We start from the raw sequence: 25,036 nt of genomic DNA on the forward strand, positions 1-25,036 counted from the left end.
ACCTTGTGAAGATGCTGGAGGAAACAGGTACAAAGGTATCTGTATCCACAGTAAAAACAAGTCCTATATCGATATAATCTGAAGGGCCGCTCAGCAAGGAAGAAGCCACTGCTCCAAAATCGCCATAAAAAGCCAGACTACGGTTTGCAACTGCACATGGGGACAAAGATCGTACTTTTTGGAGAAATGTTCTCTGGTCTGATGAAACAAACATAGAACAGTTTGGCCATAAATACCATTGTTATGTTTGGAGGAAAAAGGGGGATGCTTGCAAGCCAAAGAACACCATCCCAACCGTGAAGCACGGGGGTGGCAGCATTATGTTGTGGGGGTGCTTTGCTGCAGGAGGGACTGTTGCACTTCGAAAAATAGATCCAATCATGAGGGAGGAAAATTATGTGGATATATTGATGCAACATCTCAAGACATTAGTCAGGAATTTAAAGCTTGGTTGCAAATGGGTCTTCCAAATGGACAATGACCACAAGCATACTTCCAAAGTTGTAGCAAAAGGGCTTAAGGACAACAAAGTTAAGGTATTGGAGTGGCCATCACAAATCCCTGACCTCAATCCTATAGAAAATTTGTGGGCAGAACTGAAAGTGTTTGCGAGCAAGGAGGCCTACAAACCTAACTCAGTTACACCAGCTCTGTCAGGAGGAATGGGCCAAAATTCACTCAAGTTATTGTGGGAAGCTTGTGGAAGGATACCCAAAATATTTGACCCAAGTTAAACAATTTAAAGGCAATACACTCAACTAGTATTTGCTAGTATGTAAACTTCTGACCCACTGGGAATGTGATGAAAGAAACAAAAGCTGAAATAAATCCCTCTCTCTACCATTATTCTGACATTTCACATTCTTAAAATAAAGTGGTGATCCTAACTGACCTAAGACAAGGAATTATTACTAGGATTAAATGTCAGGAATTGTGAAAAAGTGAGTTTAAATGTATTTGGCTGAGGTGTATGTAAACTTCCAACTTCAACAGTATATATATTGCCTCCTAATATAATACATTCTGTGTGTCACTTCATTGGCCTGCGCTATTGTTTGTTTGAATTCAAGAGAACATTGATCTCAGTATGTCAGTGTCAGTAGCCACTCAATTCTGTCATTTGTGTGGTATTAAAAGAGATTCAGCTAATGCCTTCTATCATGTAAATTATGTAGAATTGCATGAAATGCATTTTTTATATAAAAAGAATAATAATAATAATCCGGCACTGGGAATTCCAGCTATAGGAATTCCATTTAATCCCCTCTCTTTCTTATATAAGATGAACGTCTCATTCAGTCATGTTCAGTGATGTGCTAATTTGAGTAAGATGTCAAACCTGTCAGGAATACATATTACATTCGCTTAAAGCACCAGGTCGGAATTTCTCTATTCCCCAGTCGCCAATCATATTCTTTCTAAAAGATGTTCCCATGGTAACACAGCCGGATCTGTCACTATACTGTCAGATGCATGTTTTATAACTTAAAACGTAACTAAAATATATTTTAAAAAAGACTATTTTTACATTAGGACAAAGGAACGCTATAATCTCAAGAGACAATAATGAAATACTGATCAAATCTAAATGCAAATCGACACAGAAATATGTGGTTTATTTATATCATACTGGAGAGACACCTACGGATGCATCTATAAGCAGTGTTGAATCTAGCTGCTAATCTAATTACGGCGTGATAATAAGCAGCTACCCACACATGGGGATGCATAACTCATATCTTCTACAATGTATATACCACATCCCGTGTGTGTGCGTGCCTGTTTGTGTGTATGTGTGTGCATTCATGCCAACGCTCTGACAGGGGATGTCTTGTTCTGAGGGATAATCCTGTGTGAAGAGTGAAGGATGATCTTTTTTTGTTTTCCGACAATAAACACTCTAGATAAGGTTTGGATGACAGTCAACAGAAACCCAGCAGATAAGGTTTGGCACAGCGGCATATGGCACAACAGTGACAACTAACACTTCCCATACTGTGGATGGTATTACCGGTTGACGCTTTATGTCTGACTGACATTGGTGATAGGCCTCTCTACCTAGAACTCTAAAAGCCTTGTGAATAGAAAGCCACATTTCTGACGTCAAAGGATGCAGCCTGAAAACCCCGTTGAGCTTTCATTTCCAGGATGAGAAGTATTCAGAGGAATCTTCAAACGGACAGAAAGGCTTAATAAAACATGAGTAAACAGAACTGGGGGGGGGGTGAATGAAATCTGCTGCTACAATACAGAACAGCACATCGGGGTACACAGGCTAAAGAGGAAACAGCAGAAGAGGTGTGGGGGGGGGGTGTATTCTCTCAGAAATGTAACCGTGCATAGACATACATATCATAATCACACACAAACCTCTCTCACTGCGTTTGATCGCCTTCTCTTCTCACTCACCCTCTCTTTCTGCCTTTCTCTCACTCTATCCTGTGGAAGGAGCTGCAGCTGCGGTAAATCACCTCATATGGTTCTTCTCTATATACTACTCAGTAGAAAGATGCACAAACAGCTCTTACAGAATACGTCTCCTCTCTCCCTCCAAGGCCTCTTGCGTTAACAGGGCCTGCTCCCATGCTAATAAGAGCCCTCCTCAATCACACTCCATCAAGCAACAGTCTGCACTAACCACTGAGCTCTCCCCTCATCCCCACCCTGACGCTTTATTATTTAAAACACAAGGATCCGAGTTGCCATAGAGGCCCCTTAGTCGTCATGGCTACAAACAACTGCGTAGATGTAAGGAGCAGGAGGACGGGTTGAGGAGGTGCTCGAGGGCCTCGGAGAGAGGTTAACCTCTGCAGGGCTGAACTTTCCATCTTCATAAAGACGTCACTGGCCTCTGAACAAGAGGTTAAAGAAGAGAGGTCAGCTTTAAATATTGTTTAAAAGACATGTCAGAAGCAGTGATAAGGGTTAAGATGAACATTTCTGTCATTCTATCTGCACGTTTCCTTCCAAAGTCGCTAGTCTCTAAGAGACAGGCCAGTTCAGAACCTTGGACAGGGCTATGTGCTTTGCTGGACTCAGCTGAGCCACCAAGACCAGAATGTATCCCCTCTGTTTTTCTACAGTAATTGAAGTGACTGAAGACTATGCTTCGAAGTGCAGGCCAAAGGGTAATTTACATAGGATAGATAAGTCTACAGTTCTACCAAGGAACAACACAAGTTGACTAAATTAATGTATGTACACATGACTGTAAGTCGCTTTGGATAAAAGCGTCTGCTAAATGGCATATATTATTATTATTATTATATTACTGAGGAGACTCCAAAGTAGATCCCATCTATCCCATAGCCACATCGATAGAATCTTGCAGATCTATTCCAAAGTCCTAATTCTATAAAGCATTCTAGTCAACCCATGATTCCTCTCACTACTGCACTGCACTGCAAATTATCTGATCATTACAGCTGACCTGACCTAAGTTGAGCTGAGGTGAGTTAAGGGAAAATATAGATCCATTATATGGCTGTTTCCTGTGATCTAGGATCAGTGTCCCCGATAAAGACTGGGTTGTTCCTGCCCTGCAGCTGAAGCAGAGGAGGATCTAACACTGGATCACTGATCAATACTGGATCGATAGCTGTGATCTGATGCTGGAAACCGTGTTTTAACCCTAAATCGGAGGGAAGGGAGAAGCTGGTGGTTAAAGAGAGAATGTGTCCTGATAGCTCTTTGTCCTTCATTGGACAAGTAGGGTCCTATCAACCATTCATGGATTTTAAACAAACCGAGCATCTACATTTCATGTACAGTGCTAGAAAAAGGATACTATGATTTAGATAAGGTTTGGAAGATGATGGAAGCAATTCCTGCCGGTTACATTTTTGCTGATGACAAGGTGCACCACCCATTGAAAACACACTTACCATATAAAATAGCTAATAGCCCCATCTGGTGGTCAAATGTTCCATAGCAACATCTGTGTGTGTGTGTGTGTGTGTGTGTGTGTGTGTGTGTGTGTGTGTGTGTGTGTGTGTGTGTGTGTGTGTGTGTGTGTGTGTGTGTGTGTGTGTGTGTGTGTGTGTGTGTGTGTGTGTGTGTGTGTGTGTGGCTATGGCTTACCTCCAGAACTCAGCTCTCTAGCCTGCAGTGTGTAAGGTGCATAAACACAAACTGTACTAAAAGCTTTCAGTTCTAATGAAATGTTTATCTTTGCCCATGTTTAAGTGACTCACAATAGGGAAGCTGTATCTCCCTGCCTCTGTCTCCAACCTCATCTCTCTCTGTGGTTAAACAAACTGTAAAATAAGAAGAGGTTATCACATTTTCACTATACAGTAAGCCAACCTCTCAGTCTAAATCCCCCCTCTCCCACTGTGTACTCAGGGTAAAAGCTATAGTCTAGGAGTTGTGAGACTATGATTTGTTTCCTGTAAGGTAGGTTGGTAGCTGCCCACTGGTTCTGAGTATGCTCTGTGTGAGTGTGCGTGCGTGCGTGCGTGCGAGTACTCTCCATAGATCAGCTGAATGGCCTGGGCTAAACTTTGGGGTGACTGACCACCATCACTCTTCTCACACTGTTAAATGCGACTGACACTTGGTTCACTACATCCCACAGCATTAGCATGGACAGGTGCCATAAACCAAGAGAGTGTGGGAGAGAGAAAGGGGGAGGGGAAAGAGATAAACAAACAGAAGTAGAAACAGATTGACTGAGATAGAGAAACTACCACATCTATTGGGTGAAATACCACAGTGTGCAACCACAGCAGCAAGATTTTTGACCTGTTGCCACATGAAAAGGGGAACTGAGTGTCAATTGACACGGTGGTCTAAGTCAGGCCAGAAGTTTGCCAGCATTTGTGCCATTGTACCCCGGTAAAGGGGAGTGTCTAACCCTGTATGCTCCAATCAGGAAGCATTGCCTGGCAACCACTTTCATTCCTCTCCGGTGTCGGGGGGTTTATTGCAGTGTGTGTGCCCGCATACAGTATCTATTTTTGTGGTTGTAGCTAGTTCTGAATGTGTGTGTCTTCAGGAATGAGCCAGGCTGAGTTACACTCTGGTCAGTCCCTCAGGAGCTGTTATGGTGCAACAGCTGAAGTCAGGGCTGCTTAAAGACACAAACATGCACGCTCACACACACACGCTCTCTCTCACACACACACACACACACACACACACACACACACACACACACACACACACACACACACACACACACACACACACACACACACAGCTGCTGAGTGAGAGTAGCAGTCCTTTCCTCAGACGGCCACAGTACTCCTGCTACCTGCCGCCCACCAGCCGCGTCAAGGACACCGAGGAGAACCAGGCAGGGGGTCCTACACACACTTCCCTCCCGAGGACTCGGCACTCCTTCCAGGGGACAGCCAGCAGGGACCCTCCCTTGCACCTCCAGACAGACTTACAACCAGACTTCAGACCTCTCCTTGACTAAACTGACAGCAGAGGAAGGTGTCACTACTGCACCCCTCGAACCCTCAGCACCCCCCGAGGGTGAGGTAGTGACATGGAGCTGCCCTGCCTGCCCCCCGAAACCCCCACCACAGCCAGCTCCTGCTCCACCGACCCCTTGTACGACAACTGTCTACCCCATGCCGGGAGAGGGAGGGATAGAGGGTTTAGGGAGATGGAGAAGGAGAGAAAAAGGGAAAGTGGGGGACTTTGCAACCCTGCTGTAACTGGAATCCTTCACCCCTCCTCCCCCCCTGGCCTGGTCCCAGCTGCAGCTGTGGTTCCCACACTGGGAAGGGGGAGAGATGGAAGAGGAGGGGAGAGAGGGGCTGGCGTGCAGCCAGCTCACAGTCACTGCAGCTGGGGAGGCCTGGGAAGGCAGGGCTGGGACATGGGGACAAACAGAGGAGAGAGAGGAGGAGGGAATACGGGAGTGCAGGAGGTGGAGAGCGTTCGGCATCAGCAGAGCCCCAGCCCGAGCGACGGAGACACACACGAGAGCGCTCTTTCCGTCTACGACAACCTCCACGCCGTGACCCCCACCGAGGACGCTGCCATGGAAACCACTGTGACCTTCCCCACGCCCCAGCGTTTCCTGAGAATCCCAGTGCCGGTCTCGGTGTTGATGGAGGATGGAGGGGTCAGCGGGGAGAGTAGCTCCTGGTCTTCCTGTGAAATCCTCCTTGCAGGGAGCAGTGCCAGCAATGGACCAGACCAGTACCAAGACCTGGACCCAGAACCGGACTTCAACCAGGACGAGCCCATGTTCCAACTCCAGCCATTGATCCAACCACAACCCCATCGACCAGATAACTTCTCCCATCTCCAGCCCCTTGTCCCACCTCTACAGACTTCTGCCACCCATCCAGTCGAGCCTCTCCAGCCTTCTGGTCCGATCCCTGTACCTGTCCGCCGGGTTCCCCCTCCCCTGCCCTTGGCAGACCCCTCAGCCAGCGCCCTCCGCAGCCTCCTCACCAGCCTCCAGCAGCAGATAGCCAGGCAGAGAGAGGAGTACGAGGAACGCATACACAGGTAAGAACTTCATATCATGATCTAATGTGCACACACATATAATGAAAAACATGGTGACATGGTTTCTCTGTGTACTTTCAGTGATAAGGAGTTGCAAAGGTTTTCTATCCAGATGTGTGTGTCCACTCTGCTGTTTCCCATGACCGCCCCTCCCCCCTACCCCCCACATCCTGTTTACTGACAGATATCAGTCATGGAATATTCCACAAACACTTTTCCTGCCTTTTCTTCTATATTTATTTGACATGTCATTAGTACGCACACAAGGAATGAATGCCACGAATGGCATATTAAAAAACACCGGAATTAAAAACCGACAATTACACACTTCATGAAATTGTTTTCTTCGGGTGGAGTAATATTATGCTTAAAAACCCAATGCTGCCATGACTGTCTTTTTGAAATAGAGGCTGTTTGTGGGGTGGATGGGAAAAAAGGAGCTATATCAAAGGGTATGTGCTAACCTAGACACTAACACATACCTCACTACTGCTGATATAGACAGACAGTGGATGCCTGGTCGGATTGAGACTAAACAGGCCATACAACTAAAATTAGGAGCATACAGCACACAGGGACGATGACGTCTGACTGTCACATAGGCTAATTCACCATCCTTAGCCCTAACCCCACTCAATCGAGGTGTTGGCTCAGGATCCCTCTCTCTTCCTTACCCTTTTCACTCTGTCCCCCTTACCCACTCTCTCCTTCGAACACTTAAGGAAATGCAATTGAGATTCTTCCATGATTCCTCACGTCTTCGCCTCGCCATTTTAAGAGGCGAGAGGATGCAATGAAACAAGGAAATGCAATTGAGATTCTCACCAAAAGTCTGGAACAGAGGAGCGAGGTGCTTCAGGGAGAGGTGTTTGACCTGATGGCTAACCTGGCTCAGCAGAGTTAATGTGCCACCCCCATTTTTCCTAATCTTCTCTCTCCACCCCCCACCCTTTGTCCCCCCCTTCCCAGTCTGGAAGAGAGGAACGAGGCTCTCCAGGTAGAGGTGTTTGACCTCAGGGCCAACCTGGCTCAGCAGAGGCGGTGGTACTCTGTGGTCCAGGCTAAGATCTTGGAGTCAGAGAGGGGCCGGGCTGAAGCAGACCTCCGAAACACAGCCCTGCAGAGGGAGATGGAACAGTTCTTTGACACCTTCGGAGAGCTCAACAACGAGGCCAAGAAGACGGAGAAAATCGTCAGGAGTTTCTGAGACTGACCTTTGGCTGAGGGGTGTGTGCTGTGTGTGCTGAGGAAGTGAAGTATGTATGATGAGATTGGAAGTGGTAAGACAACTGTCTTTAAACTAAGACTATTTACACAATCTTTAAGGCCAGCTGGAGATGAAACATTTGAGTATGAAGCGCTGCCTTCAGGAATTGTAATGGATTATGGAATGGTTCATGATCAGAAATGTGCATATTCATAAGCTACAGTATATTGTCCATGGATTCAGACCACGGGCTCATACACCTTTATCTTGCGTCATGTTTGGCTCATCTTTGATGATTATATCACACCTCTCTATTAGCATTTTCTAGTGCTGGGTCGGGATCTGGAAAAGCTGATTCGCCAGTTCGGTGGGGGAAAGCGCAAAAGGCGCTCGCACACATCTAGAAGGTTCTGAACTGGTATCGATGTACAGTACCTCTGCATTTACAGCAATTAAACAGCACATTCTTTGAGTTGTCCACTTTTAATTGATGGGGAAGGACAACATGAAGGCAAAGTGGTATTGTGAAACAGCATGTCATTGCAGACGGTACATTATGAAAATGAACAAAATAAAAGAAAATGAACAAGATAAAAACATGAGATGTACAGTTTGTACACAGTGAATAGTTTAAACATGGTACACACACACACACACACACACACACACACACACCTCAGTCCTTAACAAATAGGATGTAAAGAGTGAGACGGACACTCCTCTGGTCATTTAAGGCATGATGAATGAATAAGGCTGTCATGGAAAACAAATATGGGGCACAGTCCTCATCTGACTACATCATGTCTGTTTGTGCATATCCATCATCCAACAGAGTTACTTTTCGCCAAAAATCTGTTTAGTTCTATCTATGCCGAGTTCCGCTCCAGAACTTCAAGGTTCAGAATCACAACTAGGTATTGTACAGTTATGTGACATGTCCACATTCCAAACCAACAGCTGTGCTCCACCACTGTGTGACTGTCCTTCCGTCCATAGGCATTAATCTACTGATGGTGGTTGTCCTTGTCTTGAAGAAGCAAAATCCATTTGAGGAACGATGAGGGGACAGCATGGTACCGATATATAGCATACACACAAGAGAAGTACAGTGAATGGGACACCATGCAAGTTGAACAACAATTGTTAAGTTGCTACATCTCTAGATACTGACTTTCAATATAATGTTTTATGTCATGATTTCTCCCAATGGATTTCCAGTACTGATGGAATGGTTTAGAATAAGAGGCCCCATGCATTTGACCCCATGCATTTGATCATCAATAAGACGTTTCACAAGGGTCTTGTTGTGTATGGGTAAAACATCATCAGTGGTGTGCAACATTTAGCCAAGAACACAAACTAAATACAAAACACATGGACCTTTTTTTGTACTCTCAAAATGTACAGGATAATGATATTTCAATATACACATTGTACCTTACGGCATATGGGTTGATTGTACTATAGGAAGATGTTTCTATGGGTACATTGAATGTCTAACAAACAAATATGCCTAGCTATATATCTACGTGCATTATCAGAGCTTCAGCTGGATACGATGACATACATTACACTTATAAGGAACTAAAACCTTAACATTGCAACCACAGCCGCCCCTGGAGGTCAGGAGGAGTAACAGCTCCAAACCACATCACTCACGACAATTAAAACACTATACTCAACGCCGGCACCACTCTCACTTGTTCTCAACACTGCTACCTAACTAAAACAAATCTAAAAACGTGATTAGTGGTTGATAGGCAGATGAACATTTGATGGTTTGATAATGTGATCAATGCTTTGTTTGTGTATCTGTAGCATGCAGAAAGCAGCTGTTCAAATGTAATGATACTCCTGTCTTTAGGTTAAAATCTTTATAACCTTAATTGAAAACAAAAACAATAAAACATTTTTTTTAAAGGGTAGGCAAAGTAAATATCAAGTCCCTTGCCAAGAATTCTAAAGACAGATATTCAAAATGGAAGAATATATTACAGAAAACTTCAAATATTAATATTTTAACTTGCGCCTCTTACACACAGTCAGAAAAATAAGGCTTAGGATAGAAGTGAAACACTGCCCTGGGGTTACAGCTAAACTATACCTGTCCAAGGTCACACAATTTTTCCTTTAGAAAAATAGACCTATGCATGGAAGTTAGAGAGAGAGAAAAGGATACGGAAAGAAATATGAAGTAAGTGAGACAAAGCAAGCTAGAATAGAGAGAAAAATATACACTTCCTGGTGTGATCTCATTGGCTCTCGTCCAGGTGTCCAGTGAGTGTGTCAATGCTGCTGCTGTCAGTGTCGGAGGCCAGGGTTTGCTCTGTTGACATGGACGAGATGTCATTGGCCGAGGACGACTGGGAAGCCAACCCCCTCACTGCATCTATCACAAAGACAGACAGACAGCGAGAGAGAAAATATAATAGGGTTTATACTGTATGTCTAATATAGTTGTCACCAACCTTTTCCGAGTCAAGATCACTTTCGCAGTCAAAAAGGAAGCCGAGATCTAGTGTTCAGCTAAAATAAATGACTTAAATGGCTTACATTTGTTTTTAACTACCTAATAAAAACAATTCTGTAGGAAGAGTAGGCCTAATCACAACATATTGGCTAAATGCTTAGCAATATTGTTCTTCTCAGACCATATTATACACTGCTCAAAAAAATAAAAGGGAACACTTAAACACCACAATGTAACTTCAAGTCAATCACACTTCTGTGAAATCAAACTGTCCACTTAGGAAGCAACACTGATTGACAATACATTTCACATGCTGTTGTGCAAATGGAATAGATAACAGGTGGAAATTATAGGCAATTAGCAAGACCCCCCAATAAAGAAGTGGTTCTGCAGGTGGTGACCACAGACCACTTCTCAGTTCCTATGCTTCCTGGCTGATGTTTTGGTCACTTTTGAATGCTGGCGGTGCTTTCACTCTAGTGGTAGCATGAGACGGAGTCTACAACCCACACAAGTGGCTCAGGTAGTGCAGCTCATCCAGGATGGCACATCAATGCGAGCTGTGGCGAGAAGGTTTGCTGTGTCTGTCAGCGTATCCAGAGCATGGAGGCGCTACCAGGAGACAGGCCAGTACATCAGGAGACGTGGAGGAGGCCGTAGGAGGGCAACAACCCAGCAGCAGGACCGCAACCTCCACCTTTGTGCAAGGAGGAGCACAGCCAGAGCCCTGCAAAATGACCTCCAGCAGTCCACAAATGTGCATGTGTCTACTCAAACGGTCAGAAACAGACTCCATGAGTGTGGTATGAGGGCCCGACGTCCACAGGTGGGGGGGTTGTGCTTACACCCAAACATCGTGCAGGACGTTTGGCATTTGCCAGAGAACACCAAGATTGGCAAATTCGCCACTGGCGCCCTGTGCTCTTAACAGATGAAAGCAGGTTCACACTGAGCACGTGACAGAGTCTGGAGACGCCGTGGAGAACGTTCTGCTGCCTGCAACATCCTCCAGCATGACCGGTTTGGCAGTGGGTCAGTCATGGTGTGGGGTGGCATTTCTTTGGGGGGCCGCACAGCCCTCTATGTGCTCGCCAGAGGTAGCCTGACTGCCATTAGGTACCGAGATGAGCTCCTCAGACCCCTTGTGAGACCATATGCTGGTGCGGTTGGCCCTGGGTTCCTCCTAATGCAAGACAATGCTAGACCTCATGTGGCTGGAGTGTGTCAGCAGTTCCTGCAAGAGGAATACTACGAAATTGGGGAGGAAAAAAATAATAAGATAACTCAAACAAAATAATTTTATGCATCCTCAGAACTGTAGGCTACATTTACGGTTTGCAACTGTAAACAATTTACTTTCAAAACCGTCTGAAGCAGCAGTAGCTCAATGCATGTACGTACATAAATACTACATTTTAAAATGTGTGTTTATACTTAATGAAGAATTTCAAATGTCATTGTATATCCTTTTTCATTGTTAAAATAGGCCCAATTCTTTTGTTGTTTTGAATACTTACATCATTTTGGATATTAGAATATGAGAATAACCGTGTCCATCCCTAATACCTGGCAGGATCCACCAGGGGTCAATTCCATTTTAATTAGACATTTCAATTCATTTCTTGAAATGGAGAAGTTACGTTGAATTCAATTTGAATTTCAACAACCTTCAAGTTACGGAATTGGACTGCTAGAATTTTTTGATCTTGGAATTCAATATTTGTACATTTCCCAGTTGATGGAATCAATGCACTTAAGTATCAAAAATGGACAGCAGAATTGGTTTAAAAACATTTCTACTTTAATTTCCATTATAAGCTAGGCTGTCTGAACAGTGACATGATCAGTCTGAAAGCCTGAGGGATTTGAATTCTAATTTGGAATTATTGGGGATCATATTGAATTGGGAATGAATGACTTAAATGTAAATGTAAATTAGAACTGAGAGGAACTGAAGTCAAAGAACGAACTGGAAATTTAATTGAATTTGTGCAATTAACCCCAACCCTGGGGCCTGGTCCACTAACATTCACCACTGTGTCACAGACACAACAGACCTAGAGGACTTGTTATATAGTACAACCTGTACATTAAAGATGTGATCTTGTATCTCTGTATTGTGTAAACAATTACCTGACTCTTCTTTCGTCACGCCATTCTTGTTCCTCTCCTCCCAGTCTATCAATTCTTCATAAATGAGCTCTGAGGAGAAAGAGGGATTTGTTTCATCCCTGTACAGTCATCTACACTGTGCGTGCGTGAACGTAACATATCAGAACAGGTGAGAGAGTGCAGTCCCAAGAGGGAGCCACTACCTACCTTTCCACTGTTCGATGCTGTGTTCTCTCTCCTCTAGCTGCTTGTCACAGATCTGTGGGGGAGGCTATTAGATACAACATAGACAACACAGTGACACACATATCAGACCAAACAAATGTATTCCCCATATACAGTGCCTTGCGAAAGTATTCAGCCCCCTTGAACTTTGCGACCTTTTGCCACATTTCAGGCTTCAAACAAGGATATAAAACTGTATTTTTTGTGACGAATCAACAACAAGTGGGACACAATCATGAAGTGTAACGACATTTATTGGATATTTCAAACTTTAACCAATCAAAAACTGAAAAATTGGGCGTGCAAAATTATTCAGCCCCTTTTACTTTCAGTGCAGCAAACTCTCTCCAGAAGTTCAGTGAGGATCTCTGAATGATCCAATGTTGACCTAAATTACTAATGATGATAAATACAATCCACCTGTGTAATCAAGTCTCCGTATAAATGCACCTGCACTGTGATAGTCTCAGAGGTCCGTGAAAAGCGCAGAGAGCATCATGAAGAACAAGGAACACACCAGGCAGGTCCGAGATACTGTTGTGAAGAAGTTTAAAGCCGGATTTGGATACAAAAATATTTCCCAAGCTTTAAACATCCCAAGGAGCACTGTGCAAGCGATAATATTGAAATGGAAGGAGTATCAGACCACTGCAAATCTACCAAGACCTGGCCGTCCCTCTAAACTTTCAGCTCATACAAGACTGATCAGAGATGCAGCCAAGAGGCCCATGGTCACTCTGGATGAACTGCAGAGATCTACAGCTGAGGTGGGAGACTCTGTCCATAGGACAACAATCAGTTGTATATTGCACAAATCTGGCCTTTATGGAAGAGTGGCAAGAAGAAAGCCATTTCATAAAGATATCCATAAAAAGTGTCATTTAAAGTTTGCCACAAGCCACCTGGGAGACACACCAAACATGTGGAAGAAGGTGCTCTGGTCAGATGAAACCAAAATTGAACTTTTTGGCAACAATGCAAAACGTTATGTTTGGCGTAAAAGCAACACAGCTCATCAACCTGAACACACCATCCCCACTGTCAAACATGGTGGTGGCAGCATCATGGTTTGGGCCTGCTTTTCTTCAGCAGGGACAGGGAAGATGGTTAAAATTGATGGGAAGATGGATGGAGCCAAATACAGGACCATTCTGGAAGAAAACCTGATGGAGTCTGCAGAAGAGCTGAGACGGAGATTTGTCTTCCAACAAGACAATGATCCAAAACATAAAGCAAAATCTACAATGGAATGGTCAAAAAAATAAACATATCCAGGTGTTAGAATGGCCAAGTCAAAGTCCAGACCTGAATCCAATCGAGAATCTGTGGAAAGAACTGAAAACTGCTGTTCACAAATGCTCTCCATCCAACTTCACTGAGCTCGAGCTGTTTTGCAAGGAGGAATGTGAAAAAATGTCAGTCTCTCGATGTGCAAAACTGATAGAGACATACCCCAAGCGACTTACAGCTGTAATCGCAGCAAAAGGTGGCGCTACAAAGTATTAACTTAAGGGGGCTGAATAATTTTGCACGCCCAATTTCAGTTTTTGATTTGTTAAAAAAAGTATTAAAAAAGAAATATCCAATAAATGTCGTTCCACTTCATGATTGTGTCCCACATGTTTTCATTCTTCACAAAAAAATACAGTTTTATATCTTTATGTTTGAAGCCTGAAATGTGGCAAAAGGTTGCAAAGTTCAAGGGGGCCGAATACCTTCAGAAGGCACTGTATATATATATATATATATACACACACATACATACACAGTTGAAGGTGTGGTTTACATACACCATAGCCAAATACATTGAAAATCAGTTGATCACAACTCCAGACATTTAATCCTAGTAAACATTTCCTGTCTTAGGATCACCACTTTATTTTAAGAATGTGAAATGCCAGAATAGAGATAATTATTTATTTCAGCTTTTGTTTCTTTCATCACATTCCCAGTGGGTCAGAAGTTTACCCACACTCAATTAGTATTTGGAAGTATGCTTGGGGTCATTGTCCATTTGGAAGAACCATTTGCGACCAAGCTTTAACTTCCTGACTGATGTCTTGAGATGTTGCTTCAATGTATCCAAATAATTTTCCTCCCTCATGAAGCCATCTATTGTGTGAAGTGCACCAGTCCCTCCTGCAGCAAAGCACCACAAACAACATGATACTGCCACCCCCCGTGCTGCACGGTTGGGATGGTGTTATTCGGCTTGCAAGCCTCTCCCTTTTTCCTCCAAACATACTGGTCATTATGGCCAAACAGTTCTATTTTTGTTTCATCAGACCAGAGGACATTTCTCCCAAAATTACGATCTTCATCCCCATGTGCAGTTGCAAACCGTAGCCTGGCTTTTTTTTTGCCGGTTTTGGAGCAGTGGCCTCTTCCTTGCTGAGCGGCCTTTCAGGTTCTGTCGATATAGGACTCGTTTAACTGTGGATATAGATACTTTTGTACCCGTTTCCTCGAGCATCTTCACCAGGTCATTTGCTGTTGTTCTGGGATAGATTTGCACTTTTCACACCAAAGTACGTTCATCTCTGGGAGACCGAACACATCTCCTTCGTGAGCGGTATGACGGCTTTGTGGTCCCATGGGGTTTATACTTGCGTACTATTGTTTGTACAGATGAACGTGGTACCTTCAGGCATTTGGAAATTGCTCCACAGGACGAACCAGACTTGGAGGTCTACACATTTTTTTTCCTGAGGTCTTAGCAGATTTCTTTTGATTTTCCCACAATGTCAAGCAAAAAGGCACTGAGTTTGAAGGTAGGCCTTGAAATACAGCCACAGGTACACCCCCAATTAACTCAAATTATATAAATTAGCCTATCAGAAGCTTCTAAAGCCATGACATTGTTTTCGGGAATTTTCCGAACTGTTTAAAGGCACAGTCAACGTAGTGTATGTAAACTTCTGACCCACTGGAATTGTGATACCGTGAATTAAATCAGTCTGTAAACAATTGTTGGAAAAATTAATTGCGTCATGCACAAAGTAGATGTCCTAACCGACTTGCCAAAACTATTGTCTGTTAACAAGAAATTTGTGGAGTGGTTGAAAAACAAGTAAATGACTCCAACCTAAGTGTATGTAAATTTCCGACTTCGACTATATACATCCCCTCTCAAAAATGTGTGACAGTCCACTCACCGCATCTGCCTCTCCTGGATCGTACCACACGTGGATATACGGGTGATTCAGGGCCTCTTCCACTGAGATGCGGCTCTCGGGATCGATCACTAGCATTTTGGACAGCAGGTCCCGAGCTTGACCCGCTGTCATGGAAATGAGAGAATGGCACATTCACTGCACTGTTTCTACAGCAACCAAGGCTAACATAGACCCCGTGGTCTCTATGCGACCGCTTAAGCCCACACAAGGTGTTATCTAAGAATACTGATCCAGCAACACACATATTGCTGGATAGTGTTCTTCACTCCTGCTCTTGGAGGGCTACAATGTGAGCGAGATTTTGTTCCAGCCCATCAATAACACAACAGTTTCAGCTGATCTATTCATCACTAAGGCCTTGGTCAGCTGAATCTGGTGACGTAGTAATGGGCTGGAGCAAAAGCCTGCGATACTAGAGCCTTCCAGGACCAAGAACTAAAAGAAAAGTAAAAAATATATATTTTTTAAAGATACAAAAATCAGAGGGGAGATATCTTACTCTTGAGTCTGTCGTGTTCGGAATCAGAGGGGAAGGCCCAGTCAGGAAATAGTTCAGCGAAGTTGACCCCTGGGTATTGAGGCTTGTTCATCACATAGTTCCTCACAGTCTCCATCAGCCGGTTCATGAACTCCATGGAGGGAGTACCCAGCACCTCAATCACCTTGTTCCACTGGTCTATGTCTGGACAGGCACCACAGTTAAGGAGAACATGGGTGTATGTGTGTGTATTACATCAACTAAAAATGAGAGCGAGAGCCCATTCCCATTAGAAAAGGTGAAACAGGCAGCCAGTATAAAATGCTAAATCGGAGGCATCCCAGTTATTTTTTTCATTATCAATGGAGGTGACGTCTACTGGTTGAGGAAAAACACAATGGAAGTGGTCTCAATCATCCATGTGGATCTAACCAAGTATAAATACTTATGGAGACAATGGAAGAATCAAGTGCCAGAGAGGAGTGGAGACAGAGGGATGAGGAAAGGGATGAAGAGGAGTGAGATATTGAAAGAAAAAGGCAGTGGGAGAGAGGTGGATGAAGGATACGGTCGGTGCCCTGGAAGATAACGTTGCCCTTCACCATTTCACCCATGATGCACCCCACTGACCAGATGTCCACTGGGAACAGGAAGAAAATGAAAAACAAATCATGTTCAAACATATGGTTGGTTGTCTTTATAAACACAAATCACCAAAATCATAGGAAGACTTGCGGCAGTGGTTAAATGATTATATGTTAAATGGAAGAATAATGCTTTAGTTACGAAATGGTTCAAAAATGCAGGTTTAGGGACATAGTCCAGGCTATTTCCATTCAGAGAGCACTCTCATCAGGATGGGAAGGACAGACTAACTCACTTAACACACAGCCTTTCAGGCTCCTCTCGCATGCTTAGGAGCACTGCTCATCAGTTTACACAGCCGTTTCGCTTTCTCGATTTGCAAGTCGGGGATGAAATAACGTGCGTCCTTGCTGGACACTTTGAAGATGTCAGAAGAACTGTCCACGTGTACTTTTCCTCAGCCAACAAGACGAGTAACGAACAGCAAAATCGCCAGCCAATGCATAGGCGGCGTTTGAGTTTCACCACAGTTTTTACCATAAAAATGCACCTTTATAATAATGCATCATCCCATTTCCAGACTTATGTAAGATAGCCTACTATGCATAATGTGAGGAGTAGATTGGAAAATCATGATTTAGGCTAATAATATAACTATGTCACAGCTCGCAAAGAAAAAAAAGACCATGTGTATATTGGCGAGTCCTGGGTTACAGGCTATATCAGATACGTTTATTCTTTCTTTGCACGGGAGAAACACATTTCATGCAATTCTACTACACTTTATATGACTGGAGACATGAGCAGAATCTTTTTTTTATTTTTATTTTTTAAATACGACTAATTACAGGGTAGCCTACTCTGCTGACATTGAAACGGATAAATCAAAACAACGTTGTCCATTTAATAGGCCTATGAGAAGGGGAGACGCAAATAGAATATGACGTCTATCTAAACTGGAGGAAAATGTCCAAAAACAAACTTAAGTGGCACTGACTGAACAACGATAAAGAGTGAACATGCGCAGGTGCTAATAAGATAAGCTATAGGCCTACTGTTCAATTAGGTTGAGAATTTGGTTACTAAAAGACAGATTTTCATTGTCTTCTCTTTACAGCAAGAGCCTTTTGTTTTCCAAACTAATGTTTTATTTCTGTATAGGAGTAGGCTAATTAGGCTATATAATTTTGGCAATTTAATTTAAGTTACTTAGGGAAAGCTTAGATTCCCCTAGCCTTATGGATGCGTCACCTATGAGCCTATGGCAATCTACTATTCCCCATAGTAAAAAAAGTTTACTATTCTATTGGCCAGCTTGTTGAGAAATAAATAGCCCAAACAGTCTCTGGGACAGTTGTGGGAAGATGGATCCCAAATTCATACAACCACTAGGCCTAGGCAACAAAAATAATATTGAATAGCAATGAATAGATGGAACAGATCATAACATTAATTTAAAATGTAAAGTCTTATTTCTTAACATAATTAGCGCAGTAATGTGCACAAGGCATTTGGCTACCGGACAATGGAAGGAAATTGAAAACCAATAGAATATGAGATAAATAGGCTTTTGGTTTTAATGGCATATGCCCAGGCTACTTTGAAGCAAGGTAAAACATGCCTCATAATATGTAGCAAAATGTTCCGTTTTTAAACAATTAACTTCTCTAGGATAGGGGGCAGCATTTGGAATTCAACTGCCTGCTACTCATCCCCAGAAGACAAGATATGCATATTATTAGTAAAACACTGAAGTTTCTAAAACTGTTTGAATCATGACTGTGAGTATAACAGAACTTATGTAGCAGGCGAAACCCAGAGGACAAACCATTTAGATTTTTTGTTTCGTTTGAGGTCACTCTTTTCAATGGGTTTTCATTGGGAATCCAGATTTCTAAGGGACTTGGTGCAGTTCCTACCACTTCCACTGGATGTCACCAGTCTTTAGAAATTGGTTGAGGTTTTTCCTTTGTGTAATGAAGAAGTAGCCCTGTTCAAAACGAGGGTCACTTCATGTGTACTGTTTGATAGAGGCACGTGACCAGAAATATATATAAAGCTAGCATCAGTTTGTTTTCTTCCTGTATTGAACACAGATCATCCCATATTCAAGTTGATCTATTATTTACTTTAAAAAATACTAAAAGTTGTATTACAAAAGTAGTTTGAAATGTTTTGGCAAAGTTTACAGGTAACGTTTGAGATATTTTGGAGTCACGTTGCGCAAGTTGGAACCAGTGTTTTTCTGGATCAAACGCGACAAATAAATGGACATTTTGGATATATATGGACGGAATTAATCGAACAAAAGGAAAATTTGTGATGTTTGAGACATATTGGAGTGCCAACAGTAGAAGCTTGTGAAAGGCATGACTTATAATGGCATGATTTTATTTCTGCGTTTTGTGTCACGCCTGCAGGGTTGAAATATGTTCTCTCATTGTTTACGGAGGTGCTATCCTCAGATAATAGCATCGTTTGCTTTCGCCGAAAATCCTTTTTGAAATCTGACACGTTGGCTGGATTCACAACACGTGTAGCTTTAATTTGGTATCTTACGTGTGATTTCACGAAAGTTAGATTTTTATAGGAATTTATTTGAATTTGGCATTTTCTCTGGCTTTTGGCCAAGTGGGACGCTACCGTCCCACATATTCCAGAAAGGTTTTAAGTAGGTATACGTTTTCAAAAGGCATACTGCTTCCAGCTCATTGCTAAGTGGTGTGTGACGCGCTGATGAAGCCTGACTTCCGTTGCCAATGCATTTAAATAGTGAATGGGAAGCGCGCTTCAATTACCAGTTGAGAAATATAAAGTTATTTTTAAATCGTGGCCACAGAACTATTTAACACGTGATTGCATTTAGAATTGTTGGCAAAAAGTGGACTTATAAAAGCACTGTCTGACAGATTTTCCACTCAAAAGGCCCTGTAGTATCACGTGTGATAAATAAGTTGCATAACGAATATACACACGTACCAATTAAATTCCAATAGAATTATGCAAATTGCCCCATAGACCGATAAGCATGACTGGTCAAATGTATTTACATCAACAAACAGGCAGTGGCGTAAGTACTTAAGTAGTACTTTAAAGTATTTTTAGTTAAGTCGTTTTTGGGGGAGGGGGGTATCTGTACTTTACTATTTATATTTTTGACAACTTACATTATTTTTTTTAGTAATGTACTTTTCACTCCACATTTTCCCTGGCACCCAAAATTACTCTTTACATTATGAATACAGCAAAATGGTGCAATTCACACACATCAAGAGAACATCCCTGGTCATCCCTACTGCATCTTAGCTGGCATACTCACTAAACACAAATGCTTCGTTTGTAAATTATGTCTGAGTGTTGGAGTGTGCCCCTAGCTATCTGTAAATTAATATTTTTGGTTTGCTTAATATAAGGAATGTAAAATGATTTATACTTTTGATACTTAAGTATATTTAAAACCAAATACTTTTACTCAAGTACATTTTATATTAAGGCATCTTTACTTTTACTCAAGTATGACAATTGTGTACTTTGTCCACCACTGCGAATAGGCAACAAAAAAAGCATTATTTCGCAAATTGATTTTTTTTCTCCCAGCCTGGCGCCAATTGTGCTTACTAACTTTTAATTTTTTTACATTTTTATAAAAAGAAGGTCAAAAGCTGGATATTTCTGGCTAAAGCAAACCCTGAGTTCTGGCTAAAGCAAACCCTGAGTGTGTGTGTGTGTGTAGCTGGTACAATAGGATGTGATCAGGGCGTGGATAGTATTTGCTTTGGACTGTGCCCTTAACAAATGTTCATAAACCCCTCCCCTGTATTTCTGCCCTGATGAAGACTTAGAGGTATTTTCCTTTGATAAAAGGTCAATTGGAATCTAATGCACTGGAAAAATGTGCCTTAACTTCCTACATCGATAAAACAAAAACATAAATGGAATACCATTCACTATGCAACACTGCTACATACAAATTCTCATGTATATATATGTATATGCCATTTAGCAGACGCTTTTATCCAAAGCGACTTACAGTCATGTGTGCATACATTCTACGTATGGGTGGTCCCGGGGATCGAACCCACTACCCTGGCGTTACAAGCGCCATGCTCTACCAACTGAGCTACAGAAGGACCACATAATCAGAGTAATGTGTCAAAAGTGGAACGAACACGCACGCTCTCACACGCACAAAGGATACAGTCTTTTCCAGGGAAGAGGATTTTGTGTGCAATCATCTCAGCCATGATGCAGCCAACGGACCACAGGTCAACTGCAGAGCAGCACAGAACCATCATCAATGGAAACATGATCAAGCGGTATGATCAGAACAGCATGATCAGTCACTGTTCGTTCTCTAACCATGATCAGCCACCACAATAGTTTCGTAGAATCACTAACTATGATCAATAAAAAGATTTATCCAACCCTTCAAAGGTCCTTGGACACACCAAACATGACCATCAGCACTCCATTTTAAAACCAACCCACTGTGATGGACATTGTTTTTTTTTTACTAATAACCAATTTCTGTGTTCATGCAAGTGACTGATTGAACAAATCCTCACTATCAGTATCTGCAATTTGGCAGTACGCCCAGAACCTTGTTTAGAGAAAGGGATATATCAGTTTCAAGGTCTCAGCTTAGAGAAAAGAAGCCTTTTGAGGTATTGGTCTGTCACATGCATGATCCAGTATTGGTCGTCACATGAATGAAGCAAACATGAATTATGAATAAGCTAAATCATGCAAATATAACTTGTCAGTATATAAAGGGAACTAAACGGGACTGCCCAGTTAGAGCTCCTAATCGACATGTGTACTTGGTGCATTAAGTTTGTTGGAACCACTCCAGCGCGCTGATAATAAACAATGATTCATTTAAAGATTGACTTAGTGTCCCGGTGTAAGAATTTCGATTGGGGGTCTGCGAAGAAAACCTGTGGCACATGTTATGAAGCCCGAGGGTAAATTTCCATTTTGACCAAAAGATGAGACCCGCCCAGACCCTTACTGTGAGCTGCACAGGAGGAGACATCATCCGCAAACAAATGAGGCAACTGATTTCAGTAAGTCCATTTAAAGGAATCTGAATAAAAATATATGATGAAAAATAAAATCAAGGTGAGTAACGCATAAAAAGGTACCCATAGTCTTAGAGAGAGAAGGCTATTCACACGTTTTATGAGAAAACTAGCGCAAGGGCATAACGGTACCATGGAAAGCCCCACTGACAGCTGTCTAAGCATTTGTAAGAAATGTCTACGTGGTCTGCAGCCACTGATACTAAATATGTACAGAAGATACATATGGTGCAAAGCAAGTAAAAAGAGAATATATATATGTTGGTAATGGTTGACAGTTAAATCCAAATGGATTGAGGTTTCCCCACATCAAGTGATGTGTATTGCGGTTGTCTTCTCATTGTTCTTGTCTTGCTTCAATAACACATATCACCAGACTGGGTCTGTTGGATGGTTGGGATTTCTCCCTTAGCCCTGTGCTGCCATCGTGTTAGAAGGTAACAGATGGGGCCTCCCGGGTGGCGCAGTGGTCTAGGGCACTGCATCGCAGCGCTAGCTGTGCCTCCAGAGACTCTGGGTTCGCGCCCAGGGCCTGTCGTGCCGGCCACGACCGGGAGGTCCGTGGTGCGACGCACAATTGGCCTAGCGTTGTCCGGGTTAGGGAGGGTTTGGCCGGTAGGGATATCCTTGTCTCCGACAAGGGATATCTTTGTCTCCGTGTTTTCGCCGACACATTGGTGCGGCTGGCTTCTGGGTTGGAGGCGTGCTGTGTTAAGAAGCAGTGCGGCTTGGTTGGGTTGTGTTTCGGAGGACGCATGGCTTTTGACCTTCGTCTCTCCCGTGCCCGTATGGGAGTTGTAGCGATGAGACAAGATAGTAATTACTAACAATTGGATACCACAAAATTGGGGAGAAAAGGGGGTGAAACATTTTTTTTTTTAAGAAAAAAAAAAGGTAAATATTTTTAATACAATAGTTAAGATGGATTTTCATTGTATTCCATGGTGTTATTCACCCCTAGTGGAGCTTTCTGGTACTTAGAAAGACTGTACGCAAACAGGAAGTAGAGAATTCGTTCTGCACGCATAGAAGCAGCTAAAAACAACGATACGGTGCAGGTCTTTCAGTGTAGTTATTCTTGTCACGCTTCAGCCTCTGAAAATATTTGTTTGTAAATTCAATTCAAGCATTTAGCTAGTGATGACAGTCTTGTTATTGATAGAGTTGCTTACATATCAATGTTGGTTGGTTGCATTTACTCACACAAATTGCCTTGCCTTTCACGTATGTCGTCAGCTGTATTACTTAGCTCGTGCGTCATGCAAACTAATTGTAAAATAGACAATACTGTAGTTTTGTTACTGTTTCTAGCGTAATATGCTTTGTTATTAGGGTAATGAAAGGAGTTAGTCAATTACCATATGAGTAACAATTAGCTATATGGTTTGGCGTCATGCCAGATGCATGGTACCTTGGCACGTGCTTTGTATTTTCATGCAACTTCAACTTGAAAGGTATAATGTACAGCTACAATATGTCGATTTGAATTGAATACAAAAATATATTATTTTCTGTATTCTGCAGTTTCACATCATAAACGTTTTCAAAAATTTAATTCAAGAAAAGTCACGCCTTGGGAGTTTTATTGACGATTTAGTTGTTAGCTATCTGTCTAGTTTTGCATGGGAAGGCAATTCAAGGGCAGAACAAGCCCTCTGACTCCCTGACCTGTAACTCTGTAGTGAGTTCGCCAAGATGATAGGGGAGTATAAGCCAATTTGAAATATATATATCTAACTCAGCAAAAAAAGAAAACGTTCTCTCACTGTGAACTGCGTTTATTTTCAGCAAACAAAAAACATATTTGTATGAACACAACATTCAAGAACTGAGACAAACTGCACAAGTTCCACAGATATGCGACTAACAGAATTGGAATAATGTGGGGGGGTCAAAATCAAAAGTAACAGTCAGTATCTGGTGTGGCCACCAGCTGCATTAAGTGCATCTCCTCCTCATGGACTGCACCAGATTTGCTGTGAGATGTTACCGCGCTCTTCCACCAAGGCACCTGCAAGGTCCCGGACATTTCTGGGGGGGGGGGGGGGCCTGATCCAACAGGTCCCAGACGTGCTAAATGGGATTGAGATCCGGGCTCTTCGTTGGCCATGGCAGAACACTGACACATTCAGCGTCTTGCAGGAAATCAGCCATACGGCTCGTTCTGTGCGTGGTGGCATTGTCATGCTGGAGGGTCATGTCGGGATGAGCCTGCAGGAAGGGTAACACATGAGGGAGGTCGTCTTCCCTGTAAAGCATAGCAGTGAGATTGCAGGCAATGGCAACCAGCTCAGTCAGATGATGCTGTGGCACACCGCCCCAGACCATGACGGACCCACCACCTCCAAATCGATCCCACTCCAGAGTACAGGCCTTGGTGTAACGCTCATTCCACGAGACAAAACCGCAACTAGTCAGTGAAGAGCACTTTTTGCCAGTCCTGTCTGATCCAGCGACGGTGGGTTTGTGCCCATAGACGATGTTGTTGCCGGTGATGTCGGGTGAGGACCTGCCTTACAACAGGCCTACAAGCCCTTAGTCCAGCCTATTGCGGACAGTCTGAGCACTGATGGAGGGATTGTGCATTCCTAGTGTAACTCGGACAGTTGTTGTTGCCATCCTGTACCTGTCCCTCAGGTGTGATGTTCGGATGTACCGATCCTGTGCAGGTGTTGTCAACTGTGTTCTGCCACTGTGAGGACGATCAGCTGTCCGCCCTGTAGCACTGTCTTAGGCGTCTCATAGTACGGACATTGCAATTTATTGACAGTCCTCATGCCTCCTTGCAGCATGCCTAAGGCATGTTCACGCAGATGAGCAGGAACCATAGGCATCTTTCTTTTGGTGTTTTTCAGAGTCAGTAGAAAGGTATCTTTAGTGTCCTAAGTTTTCATAGCCGTGACCTTAATTGCCTACCGTCTTTAAGCTGTTAGTGTCTTAATGAACATGCACATGTGGAACGGTCGTTAATTATGGTTCATTGAACAAGCGTGGGAAACAGTGCTTAAACCCTTTACAATGAAGATCTGTGAAGTTGTTTGGATTTTTAACGAATTATCTTTGAAAGACAGGGTCGTTTCTTTTTTTGCTGAGTATATTATAATATATATATATAAAATGGTTTAAGCTGTGTTGTTATTCTCTGACATTTGTTTTAGAAATCTGTATTAAGAATATTGGTAGCAGTAATAGTTTGTCATACAATAAATAATTTGTCTGAATTTTCTTGGA

At 42.8% G+C, this 25,036-nt stretch overlaps 2 protein-coding genes across 6 annotated transcripts in view; one reads left to right on the forward strand and one right to left on the reverse strand.

Moving 5' to 3' along the window:
* The first annotated feature begins 5,163 nt into the window (after nt 1–5,163).
* On the forward strand, nt 5,164–8,275 carry LOC123993248 (rho GTPase-activating protein 24-like). The gene is made up of 2 exons (XM_046295178.1): nt 5,164–6,471; nt 7,441–8,275. Exons 1-2 carry the CDS (start codon nt 5,495–5,497, stop codon nt 7,676–7,678), a joined length of 1,215 nt encoding a protein of 404 aa, XP_046151134.1. The 5' UTR covers nt 5,164–5,494; the 3' UTR covers nt 7,679–8,275.
* Nucleotides 8,276–9,537: 1,262 nt separating this feature from the next.
* LOC123993247 (mitogen-activated protein kinase 9-like) overlaps nt 9,538–25,036 on the reverse strand; it is a 32,879-nt gene continuing 17,380 nt past the window's right edge. For 2 of the 5 annotated variants that reach the window (XM_046295172.1, XM_046295175.1), the window contains exons 7-12: nt 16,708–16,779; nt 16,161–16,343; nt 15,641–15,765; nt 12,468–12,531; nt 12,282–12,350; nt 9,538–10,067 (exon numbers count right to left, since the gene is read on the reverse strand). In XM_046295172.1, coding sequence (XP_046151128.1) covers nt 9,931–10,067; nt 12,282–12,350; nt 12,468–12,531; nt 15,641–15,765; nt 16,161–16,343; nt 16,708–16,779 — 650 coding nt within the window. In that variant the 3' untranslated portion in view covers nt 9,538–9,930. Of the gene's footprint in view, nt 10,068–12,281; nt 12,351–12,467; nt 12,532–15,640; nt 15,766–16,160; nt 16,344–16,707; nt 16,780–20,922; nt 20,995–25,036 lie in introns of all 5 variants that reach the window. The other 3 variants (XM_046295174.1, XM_046295176.1, XM_046295177.1) reach the window with 3 other exon arrangements.

Source organism: Oncorhynchus gorbuscha, linkage group LG13 (assembly GCF_021184085.1).
Source record: "Oncorhynchus gorbuscha isolate QuinsamMale2020 ecotype Even-year linkage group LG13, OgorEven_v1.0, whole genome shotgun sequence".
Taxonomy (NCBI): Eukaryota; Metazoa; Chordata; class Actinopteri; order Salmoniformes; family Salmonidae; genus Oncorhynchus; species Oncorhynchus gorbuscha.